This window comes from Numenius arquata, chromosome 5 (assembly GCF_964106895.1).
Source record: "Numenius arquata chromosome 5, bNumArq3.hap1.1, whole genome shotgun sequence".
NCBI lineage: Eukaryota > Metazoa > Chordata > Aves > Charadriiformes > Scolopacidae > Numenius > Numenius arquata.
This window is the reverse complement of record NC_133580.1, coordinates 20,977,979-20,990,718: the sequence shown is the minus strand read 5'-3', so window position 1 is coordinate 20,990,718 and position 12,740 is coordinate 20,977,979. Positions and strand designations below refer to the sequence as shown.

General features: G+C 44.8%; 1 protein-coding gene across 1 annotated transcript in view; it reads right to left on the bottom strand.

Annotated features, from left to right (window-relative positions):
* Positions 1-12,740, bottom strand: part of KLHL13 (kelch like family member 13) — a 93,274-nt gene that overhangs the window by 80,259 nt on the left and 275 nt on the right. Inside the window, exon 2 of the mRNA XM_074147585.1 lies at positions 6,852-6,917. Within this exon, the coding sequence (XP_074003686.1) occupies positions 6,852-6,917 (66 nt within the window). The remainder of the gene's footprint in view (positions 1-6,851; positions 6,918-12,740) is intronic.

Below are 12,740 nucleotides of genomic sequence, written 5' to 3'. Positions count from 1 at the left end.
GACTCTTGATAAGGGAGGGGAGCCATAGGACGAGGGGGAAGGGTTTTACACTGAAAGAGGGGGGATCTGGGCGAGACCTCAGGAAGAAATTCTTTGCTGTGAGGGTGGTGAGAGCCTGGCCCAGGTTGCCCAGAGAAGCTGTGGCTGCCCCATCCCTGGAGGGGTTCAAGGCCAGGTTGGAGGGGGCTTGGAGCAACCTGGTCTGGTGGGAGGTGTCCCTGCCCAGGGCAGGGGGTGGCACTGGATGATCTTTAAAGGTCCCTTCCCACCCAAACAATTTTGTGATTCTATAAATAAAAAGCTAATAGAGTGTCTTCAAAAATGAAATCCCTTCCATCCATGTATCTCCTCCCCTCACCTGAAGTTTTCTCTGGGATGAGGTTTTAGTAGAACAGCTTATGTTACCCGCTCCCATTGCTCTGCTTGCGGAAGAACGCTGAGCCCATTATACTGCAAGGTAAAAGCTGACTTTTTCTAAAATGTGGGGTTTAGTGGTTTGTTTGCTTTTTTAAACCACTGCTGATGGGACAAAAGAAACTACCTTTCTGGAGCTGTGTGGCTGGCTTTCAGCAGAAAATCATGAGAAACACTACAGGGTGGGTTTTTTTCCTGCGCATAGGAGAAAACTAATGGTTATAAAACTAATAGCACGGGATGGGCAAGTTGATGCACACAAGTTCTAAAACTGGCAACTGACGGATTTTCTTCCAATAAAGCACAAAATTCAGGAAGCGCATAAGGAATACTTACCCAGTCTCATTACCACAGAAATTCAGATAGTTCAAATTCCATGTTAAAAATACGTTTTTTCATACTCGGAAAAGTTTCAGTTGACATTCAACTTTAACGGTGGAGCCGCTATCAACTTTTCCACCATCACCATTGATTCTACCCACCCAGCACACAAAAATGAGAAATTCACGCCTCCGCTTACAACTGTACAGCTACTCACTGTGTCCACAGAAAGGACACGTCCGAGCACCGGCACCAACACGCCTCCCCCTGCCAGGAGCCGTGGCTGAATTTCTCACTGCTGTGCAAGTTCCCCAGATCTCTTTGGTTTCTGGTGTTTGCTCTTCTTGCTGCTGTTACATTTTGCCATCATTCTCTCAGGCATGCAACAGGCTGCCCAGGGAGGGGGTTGAGTCACCATCCTTGGATGAGTTTAAGAGTCGCTTAGATGTGGTGTTGGGGGATATGCTGTAGGGAAGAACTTTGTAGAGTAGGGTAGATGGTTGGACTCAATGATCCCAAGGGTCTTTTCTAACCTAGATGATTCTATGATTTCCTATATAACCCATTATATTTGTTTTAATGACCTTCAGCATGACTTTAGGAAGAAAATTTAAAAGGGGTGTGGTCACGGCCCACGTAAAATTGATTAGCATTTCACAGAGAAGTTAAACTACTTCTAATTCCAACTCCATAAAATAAATAAAACCACTACATGCGTTGGTCATATGCTAGTGCAGACAAATCAGATAGCGGACACCCTCTGAAACTTTTATTTTTATGCTTTTGGTTTGTCTTCTATGAGAATGGTCTAGGTTCTTTAGAGTTGACAAGAGGATGCACGTGGCTTATGAAGGTAACCTCTATCAGTGACAGCCAGCTCTTCAGCAACAACAGCGAGTGACACAAGACAGGACAAAGAGTGTACAGTGAAGCGTGCGAGGCACAGCCTAGGAAGCCACTAAACAAACAAGCCCACCCCTCCTCGGTGGCAACCATCCACACGAGCAGCGAACGTGACCAATACACTGCTCAGGTCGGAGGACAGAGCTCAGCAAACGCGTCCGTTCTCCAGGAGGCGAGTGGCTCCCAACGGCGCTGAGAAATCACAAAGGTGGAAGATGCCGCGCTTCAGCCCAACACACAACCTTAACACAGCCCTTTCTCCAGCACAGTAGCAAATGAAAATTCAAACCGTAACAAAACAGAACTGCTGAAAAACAGACCGTTGGCTAAATCCACAGGGAGCAAAGAGGCTCCATTCTAGCCTGGGAACGTGAACGAAGGACACGGCTCCACATTCCGCTTGCTCTGACCTAACAAGCCCTCGCCTGCCTTCTGCTGAACCCACAAAGCAGGAGCTGCCTGGTGTGGGAGCACACGCTGTCAAGGCAAGCGGCCACCCCAGCGCAGACACCCGCTCCCTGCGACGGCCACATGTCCCCCACCCAGCCAGAAACCCAGCCAAGGGCAGGAGAAGGCACCAGCACCCTCCCGTTTAGCAGCAGCTGATTAAACCTGACATGGAATCTCTTAAGAAGAACTGCTTGAATCTTTAAATAAGAAGTAGTAAGAAGAATAAGAAGAAGAATCTCTCTTCAGATACAGAGAAGTATACACTTAAAAGGGCATTCTTATCTTAAAAGTAGAATAGCCTGGTGTAGGCATTTTCAGCATGAACTTTGTACACGTTTCTGGATGTTAGCGTAACCTCCCAGTTTTTGTAACAGGCACCAGAGTTCCATTACTCGAGAGCAGCATTAACATATATCAAATATCACCTGATAATGAATGATTAACAAGCAGAATCATTACTATTTTCCACCTACAAACTGGAAGCATATAAGTATTTAAACATTTTTAATAAAAATCAACTCCACGGACAAAAGAAACTCCCTATCTTAGACTGCAGAAGATACAACTGAAGCTACCAATTTGCTTCAGTCAGCCAAGGTACTGCATTTTGAAAAACTCAGCGCCCCGAAAGAAGGCACTAAAGAGTTGAAATAAAACTCTAGGTAGCAGAACAGATCTTATCCTAACAGAAATTTAGTAATTGTATTAAGCGAGTAAGTTTTGCCCACTAAAAGCAATGCTACCATGCTCATTAACTGTAATTACATAATGTCCTTTGTTAATGTACTTTAAAAATACATTCAATAAAAATTTCATTCGACCTATTTTAGGAACACAAAATAAATCAAGCTTCAGCATGTTCACAGAAACCTAGAAGTCTTCAGTAATATTTTATGCATAAAAAAGAAGGCCCTCAGTACAGTATTTCACTCGTACAGCAAGAGAAAACCATTTTCTGAAGATCAAACCATTAATACACTGTTCATAACTCACATCCCAGTAAAACACCTGCAGTTTCGAACGGCACCGCAGGCAGCAGGAAAATGCTATGCTGCATTGGGTGCCCCTATTTTATGCCCTTAAAAGCGGGAGCTTCAGCAGTTACAGCACAGGGTAGTCCAGCTCCAGGGCATGAACGGACTTTCCTCCCATTAGGCTAAGCCCTAACGAGACCAGCTCCACACACAGCAATCCCAGCCTGGGACCAAGGAGACGGGGGACAAGGAAGCAGGTAACACAGCGCAGTGACAGCGAGTTTACAGTGCCAGCACAGAGAAGGGACAAAGGGATGGCAGGGACCAGCATCCCAGGGCAGTCCCAGTGGGACGAGCCAGCTCCCGCTGGAGCCGTGTGGACCTGCCAGGTCAGCAGTCTCCCCTGAGTTCACATCAGGATTGTCGCTCGGACACAGCGCTGCTCGCTCTTCTGCCCTTGGCCCAAACCATACCACCATCTCTTTGTCCACAGCTGCAGCTCCAGCATTGTCCAGAGCTGTGCCCGGCAGCTTCCCCAGAACGCCCTTGTCCTCCCCTCCTGCTGTCATCGCCTGCCGATGACGATGCCTGCACTCCCGTCTGTGGGTGTCCAGACCATACAGCAAGCACCTTCCGTCTCACTCTGCGATTAAAGGCAATGTGGGCTCCTGCCTCCGTGGTTATGACTGGAGGAAGATTTTTTTAATCCCTATCTCTCAAGAGCCCTGACCATAGGGAGTTGTGAGTCTCAGCCTACACCAATTGCTTCCCTTCGTCAGGAGCTCTGCCACAGATTTAGAGGCATCAAATAAATACTGCTCTGGAAGGGTTAATGAAAAGGCCAGTTCACACCAGACTGAAAACAAGTGATAACAACAGGAGGTGAAATCCTGTGAAATTCCTAGTAAAATAATGTGCACTTCAGTAGACTGAAGTCTTCCAGTCTTCAGAAGTGACTTTTGGACAGCCAGCATACATTATCTGACAGTAAAAGCAAGAAAGCTCACAACATGAAAGCCCACTTTCCCATTTTCTGCTGCAAAACCTTCTGGAGCCCCTCTCCTATAGGACACACCAGAGTATCAGAGCCACCTGCTTCACCAAGAAATGAAACCCATGGTATTTTCTTAAGCTACCATTCAAGTATCCATGTGACAAGCCACCTTGGAAACAATTTCCACTAAACCCTGAGCCTTCCCACCTGCTGTTACTTTCATCAGCCACATCCTTTACCTGCAGGCTTCATCTAAACCACATCCTTGGAAAAAAAATTAATCTACATAAGCAAATAAAGGCCTGGGAAAAATGCTTCTGGCTCAAGTTAGTCAGCAGGATTTTGAACGCCAATCACCATCAGCAAGTTTACTAATTCTGGAGTGCTGTTACGGGGTGAAGGGGGAAGCTACAGGAACACCAGGCTGCAGATCAACTTCAAGGCACTAGATTTCCTTTTTTTTCTAACAGATATTTTAAGCATACGTTAAAGAGACACAACCACTGAATGATACTTCTGGAAACACTGGGTGATGAGGCCGTCCAGAGCACAGCACACATGGCTCACTGGCTTATCGTAAGCCAAATGAATGACGTGAGAGTCGAATGAGATGCATTTCACATGTTAGTAATTTAGCTTATTACTTAGAAGCACGTGGACATTTTCTAACACTACAGGATTAATAGCGAAGATGAGATTTGGATTTCTAATGCTATTTGTCCTAGAAATGGATATTAAGAACCTGCCAAACATGAAGACCTTGAACACCAGTACAACAGCAGTCCAGCTCTTTCGGCCCCAACTCCCACCTCAAAAGAAGAGCCAGAGGAGAAGACACACAACTTTTGGATAACTGATTGGCAGGGAACAAAAAACCCCAGATCATTCCAGATGTCTCAACTTGTACCAAGAATCATCCCCGTCCACAAAATTCCTCTTAACTACACTGTACACACATGATTATTCTCTAACATTACATATATTTGTTCTCAACGCCACAAGAAACCACACGGTTTTGTCAGAACAAACCTGTGACCAACAAAGTCCCCTGCCTTACCTTTCAAACAGCGACACTTGCTAAATAGGACAGTTCAAAATGAATGTTTCACCTCCGAGCAGCACAGCTTCAGTTGTTAGCTCAGTCTACCCGTGCCCAGAAAAAGTGAACGGAAGCTTTAGCTGCATTCTGATAAGATTTCAAAACTATTTAATAATCTACAAATACATACATTCATCTTTTTCAGGTAAGCTGAATAAACTCCTAGAAAGGCTGAAAGCAATTGGTCCTACCAGTATCTCCTTGTGCTACATACAGTACTTTGTACAAAGGATTAAACAGCTCCCCATGTCTTTATCAATTGTTCTAATAAATGACCTATGGCTACATAATTTGATCCACAACAATTTAAAAATTACAGTGTTTTCATCAAAGGAGAGTTCTGAGATTTTCAAGACATTAACAGTGCCTAACATTTCAAATATATCAACCAGCTTCTGAAAGCCCTTGTAAAAGACTGCTCCCATGGAAGAATTAAACATGACATGGTTAGAGAGTTCTACAAAAGAAATCAAATGCCAATTTGAACATTTCCATGTTAGTGTTTAAACTGCTGTGAAGAGTTTAGATACAAGAGTTTCCAAGAGCTGTTCATTTCCAATTGACTATATTCAAATCACGATATTTAACAATACAAAAGCCTTCTACTTTCTGTCCCAGTAAAGGCTGACAAATAGCGTCAACAGTGTCTGCTGAAAATTTACACCTTACAAGCATGCTACTCACCCACACAGTCTCTAAGTCATCTATTTTGTACTGGGAAAATTCATCAGAATAATTTTCAATGCATCAATTTAAGGATGCCTACTGCAACATCTGGAAAGGGCTATATCAAGAATACAGAGCATGTACATATATAAATATTAATTTATGTATCCTTCAAACTAGAAAGTTTCAGTCTACCAACACTACATAAATATCCCAGTATTCTCATCAACACTCAAGAATATCCTTAAAGGTGCCTGCTTTCTTGGATGCATAAACCACTTAATCAACATCTATTAAACGCTGTTTCATTCATTTGAGCAACCTGCTCTAGTAGAGGTGTCCCTGCCCAGGGCAGGGGGGTTGGAACTCGATGATCTTTAAGGTCCCTTCCAACTCTAACCATTCTATGATTCTATGATTCAAGGAACACAACACAACAAGCTGGACGTGAAGGATCAGACCCCTTTAGCCAAGATACCAGTCTAACAGCAGCCGATCCAGAGCAGTGGGTAAAACCACTCTGTGCTCTGCCGCTGCCCTCAACTGGCATTTCGAGGACGTCCTCCCACAAACTGCATCCCAAGCACAGTCTTTTCCACTCCACAATTCACTTTTATTTTTTCCGCTAATTTCTTTAATCCCATTTCAAACTAATTTGCATTCAAGATATCCCGTGACACTGAAGTCTTGACATAATTATACACTAGATGACAATGGAGTCTCACAAAATAATTCTTCATTACAGCAAAGCACTCTTCAGCCACCACCTCAATAATTTCGTAACGCACCACCCACAGAAGCCTCCCCCCTCAGTGCGACGCCGGCTGCAGAGACTGGCCGAGTATCGTTGCCCAAAGACTCGCTGTACTGCCTCTTGACTGCGTGAAAACCTGGAAGCACATCCACACTGAACTACACAATGTGCTGCCTCGTTATGTTAATTGAACAGGAATAATTTCACTGGGGTATAGCCATTAAAAAAAAATAAATAATAATTCTTTGCATACACAAAGCATCTTAACTTTCTTACTGTTCACGGCAGGATCCCAGGGCTATGTTTCGCCATTCCCAAGGAGTCCAGGTTAATTTTGACATCTAGAACAAGGTTCAGGAAGAGAAAAAAAATTGTCACACACGTTTGCATGCTATTATTCACTGTAGATATTATTTTAAAGAACTGCAGGGTACAGCATCTCCAGCAGAGTTAACTATTGGCTTCTGCAGCAATTTGAGCTCTGTCTCCACTGCGAGTGGAAAATTGGACAGCCCCACTGCTTGCCTGGAGGGAACGTTCACATAACTCACTATAAATCCGTGACGTCCTGCTCTTTTCCATGTATATGGAGTATTTCATAGACAATTCTGCAAGACCACAGCTTTAAATAAAAATCACTTTCAACAATAGTGCGGAAGAAAAAAAGCTAGAGCTAATTTTTGCTTTTAAACTAGACAGTCTCTATGTATCTCAGAAGTAGGGGCACCATTGTACATAAATCCCTCAATGCACACAAGTCACAAGAGGCAAAGAAGTCCAAACAGAAGCAACACCATCCATCACAGCACCAAGCCAAGCACACTTTTCATAAATCCAGCCCAGAGGTGGTGACACAGCAGGACACTCTCAGGCTGGGCTTGCAGAAGGAGCATCGGTCACAAAGGAGCTGCAGTGGCACAAAGTGACAGCGAAAGGCTGCAGATCCCTTTGGGAGCCAGTGACCAACTGGGAGCAGGAGCTGGCAGGAGACGCTGCTTTTCCTTTTTATATTGAAAAGACAGCGTGGCCAAGTGAAAAGGAAAAAAACCAGCCAGTTATCCCAAAATACAAAGAGCAATTAGCAGTATTGTGATTTGCAAAGGCAGTCATGTTTTCTATTCACTCCAATGTAAAGTGGAGCGAGGAAACGCTGGCAAAAACGCTCCCGGCTTCCGCTTCCTCTGCGTTTCCTCCCAGAAAAGAAAAACACTGAAACGTTACACTTGGGAACTCGTGGTCTCACGTTCAGTTACACCAATAAGTCAGGGTCACTTCGGTAATTCAATGAATGAACATCATCTTATTTTTTTTCATTTTCAAGCCCTTGCCAACATTAAGTTATTCATCCGGTTAAAACAATGACACAATACTAACGACAAAAATCGCGTAGCAAACTGCAAGTTAACCAAGAGATAAGCAGCACTATGGGTTATTCAAATGTCTTAACCAAAACAAAGGAGTTACCCAAAGCTTAGAGAGGCTTTTGCAGTCTTATGGCATGAAGCTGTCTTCCTTTTGATACTCCTCAATATGTGTCCAATTATTTTGCTTTTTATGGATGCCCACCTATGTTTGCCAGCCAGCAGCTAGACGCATGTTCCAAAATAAAAAGATTAATGTGTCAGGGATGACACAGACAAGTCATCAGAAAGCCTCTTGGGTCGTTTTGGCGAAGAAGAGCAGAAAGACAAGGAGCTAGAAGGCAGTTCCTGGTGGCCAGAAGCTCTCTAAAACCGGGTGTAAGATCCGTCCCCCCCCGTCAGCACACTCTGCACAACCCATGTCTCGAAGCCGTGCCAGGCTCCAGCCACGCACAGCAATAACTGCAGGGCCTTGTGAAGGGCCCTCAGTAATGGAAGCCTCAAACAATGTCAGACTTGTTAGATGCATCTGGGATGGCACCGAAACAATAAAGTCAATACAAAGATAGCGTTTTTTCCTCCTACCCACTCATTTTTCCCTCCTCCCATTTCTTTTTCCACCATTATTTATTCTTGACTCCACGTTGGGGACTGTAAAGTGTTGCCATGCAACCTCTTCTCTTGCACATTCGCATTTTCCGGCAGCCCAACTCCCTCCTACCATTAATTTCACTAATGAATAAACAATCTGAACTAGTAACGGGAGCTGGCTATAACCACAGCCTGGACCTTTCTGTATGCACGTGGGAAGACAGGACACTCGCACAGCCACCCCACTGTCAGAACAGGGGGAGCGCTGCTGCCACCCCCTGCATCCCCACAAAGCACATCCACATTCAACCACTTCTTCTCTCACCCCACGCCAAATCGGCTACAGCCTAACCAGAAAAGACTCCCATTCCCTACGATGACGATGAACTGGGATTCTCCTACTTCGCTTGTAGTCGCAGGGCTGTTTGGAGGGAGAGGCCCCCTTCCTGGCCGTAGAGCAGCCTTTTCGCTGGTGAAGCTCTGCTGCAGTTTGGGTGTCCCCTCCACACAGCCATCCCAGGCAGAGCCCAGCACCCTCGGCTGCCCGTCCCCGTCCCTCGCCAGACGGCCACCAGCTGAGCTGCTCCTAAGCACTTTCTAACCTATTTACTCAGGATCAACCGATACGACGAGTGATTATTTAGGCTGTTTAAACCACACCAGCTTATTTTGGTTGGCATTCCACAGAAGAGCTCACATACTTGCCTAAGCTGCCAGGGGTAAGGTTTACAGCCCCCTTACTGAAATATTTTCTCCTCCTACAAACCAGGAACGGTGGCCAACAGCAAAACCAGACAAGAAACCCCTGCCGGCATCCCAAAAGAAACTAGGGCTGTTGGCACACTCGTCATCCCCCAAAGAATGAATGTGAAGAGGAGGGCAAGTCTTGCCTACATCTGCTCAGCCCTTTCCGGGGAAGAAATTTCACCGAGCTCTCAGAAGAAGTAACTCAGAGCTCCACAGGTGGGGACAGCCACGTGAGCACCGATACTAACACAGCACGCACACCTCCACCCTTGAAGGATGGCAAGAGATGCTGGTAAAATCCATCAAGTCGCCTAAAGGCTGTGAGTTTTGAAAGAGAAAAACACTACCACCACAGGCTAAAGTTAGACTACATGCTTACTAAGATGTAGCCAACAATACTAACCACTTTTTTTATGCCGTTGTACCCAGCCCACTCACCACCGCCCTCAAACCCCAGAAAAATAACAGGTGGAAGAAAGACTACAGTAACGTAACAAGATTTGGGAACAGAAACTGCCTTTTTGTTCTGCACATGTGAAGCACTCTCATACCAAGGTCTTGGTCTGTCACTGTGGCTCTTAAATGCCATCAGGTACACAGATTAGCAAGAGCACTAGGAAAAAAAAAATAAAATTAAGGAACTGTGGTAGGAGAACAAAACCTCAGAGTCTCTATCTTGTTGCTAAAAGGAGATGTTAGGGGAGTTGTACCACGGTCCCTTTAAAGCCTCACAGCAAACTCCTCCAGGAATTCAACCTTAAAGATAAGCTACAAAATCATTCCTGAAAAAGATTAGCCTACTTGCAAAGACAGGCCAGGCGCTCTCACAGCAAGCGACACCATCAACATCACTAAGATAACTGCTTGAATTAATAACATGTCCACCAACTCCAAACTAGCTGATACCATGATCATCTCATTTTAAATCATGATCATCTTTCCTTTAAATCCCTCCTTTAACTCTCTGTTTGGACATTAGGGACAAAATTTCAGACTCATGGGAATCTGGTACCGAGTTTCCCCTGGATGACAAGGCTCCCCACTAACCCTTCGACCATTGAAGACGTCAGCACTTTATAAAGCCCAAATGTCTAACCAAGAACAGAGAGTGCAGGTGCTTACGCACTCACCATCACTCGTCTGTGACAAACGTGAGCAGTCCCGAGAGACGGCTCTGATTTGCATTGCCTCTGAGGGAGCCACGTCAGGCAACCTCAGCAATCGAGTAAATTCAGACTCAATATTGCTGAATTAACTAGATTTATCCTTTGACTCTTTTGTAGCTCAAGTGTTTAATTCATAACTTCCAGTTTGAAAGCGTAAGCTTGCAAAGTCTTTAGTTTATATAAAATACATCTCATAGAACATATGCCCTGATGCAAATACTTTAATTCCACTGCATAAAAAAAACCCCTTACAACAGCAAACACAAAAGCCCAGCTTAAATTTCTAGATATAACAACATCGCTGCTAAATTACAAATACAACATTGAAGTCAACAAAACTGGTTACATTCTGTTCCTTTTAAAAGTTTCCAATGTAAACAAACAATACAATACAGTTATTAGTAAATGACAGCAATACAACCACATATGTATTTTGTACCTTCTACTTACTACTACTTAAAAAGTTACTCGCTAGCAGTGAACGGAAAGATGATCAGGGAGGGGAGGCGGGGGGGGATAAACTATTAATACACGTCTTCTACAACACTGGCACTGTGCTGGATAATCAGCTTCTAAAAAAAAAGAAAAAATATATATATACACACACAGAACACATGCCAACGTCTGTAGGATCCTAGTGCCACTCACAGCTTTCTTTAAACAACGGATGTGCTACTCACTTCCTCTGCTCTATTCAAAACCTGTGGGCAGCACCAACTCGCCTGCTTCCCAACACAAAGCTACAGCAGAGTCAGGCACTAAGAAGCGAGAAGTTGAGAGGGCAGAAGAGCAACCCATTTCTCCCTCTCAGCTTCCTTCGTAGAATCACACAATCATAGAATGGTTAGAGTTGGAAGGGACCTTAAAGATCGAGTTCCAACCCCCCTGCCATGGGCAGGGACACCTCCCACCAGACCAGGTTGCTCTAAGCCCCATCCAGCCTGGCCTTGAACCCCTCCAGGGAAGGGGCATCCACAACTGTCTCCTTCAGGAGCCAGAGAACATCTGTGAGCACGACAAGATCCACGCTCGATCCCTCCAGAGCAGAGACAAAAGCTTTCCCCTGCCTTACCGTGGTGCAGAATTCATGCTTTCATATAAAGATTTCACTGAAAGCATGAATTTACCTGGCTCATTCAGCTCCTAGACAGGTGGAAAGCCAGCTGGAGAACAGCAGTCCCAGGAACACGCCTTTAAAGGCATCTGGAAGCATGACCAGTTTGAAGTGGGAGCACTGCCCGATCCTGCCACGTGGAGTTTGACGCTCCGTCCCCACATCTGCTGGGAGAAGCAGCCCTGGTCTGCCTCGCTCACCTCCAGCCACATCACTGCTGCCCCCGCTTGGGAGAGCAACAGCCAGGTGTAGCCACAGGGCGAGGGAGCAAACTGATAAAGACCTTACCGAGTTTCCCATGAGAAGAAGTCACCCTGCAGTCACCCAAGCGCTAGCTCTGCCAAGGGAGCTGCCACAGGAGACCAGGGCACAAGGCAGGACCACCCAGAGACGCATCAGACGAGGTACCTGCAGCACCAAACTGCCTCCAAAGCCTCCAGCAGCAGATTTTGCCCTCCAAGCGTGAACCTTGTGGTTAATTTTCAATCCACGACAGGTTTATGAATAAGCTTAAGGTTTAAAAGTAACATTTCACATTTATTTCTTACAGAATTATTCAAATAGATAGAAAATATACTACAACAACGTATAGTAGAAATAGAGCTTCAACTTTAGAGAGCTGGGGTTTGTGCCAGTACAGCAAAAACCTGCTGGGTATTTCAGATCATCATCTTAACATACTGCTGGATATTTCATATTAGCATTATCAGATAAGGTCAGTTATTCAAAAGAATCAAAGTTCCCACGATGTTAAGTGAAATGCATGTGGAACACCTTCGACTTGAAACCAGAACAGACCACTCCAGAAAATGACCAGGAAAAAGGAACCGAATTGAAATTCACATGTTTATCCTTGCTTCCTTCGATCTACAGGATTCTCTCTGATATTTAACCATTATCACTTGCACACCTCAAAATCCGGCTTTATTTTTTTTATGACAAGGAACCTCACTTTCCTCGTAACAACAGTTTGCACTTGACCAGATCACGGTTTAATCAAGCTCATTTACAATGTACCACAGTTTTCATTTGTCACGTTGCTAAATCTTTGTCTGCAATTTCCAAATGATACAGACTGATAAAATTGGCCCTCCCGGTTTATTTTTCTCACCAAGAATAACGGAACAAAGCTCTTCCCTCACTTCCCCACAAGGATGGAAACATGCTGAGATGCTGAACTCTGCAG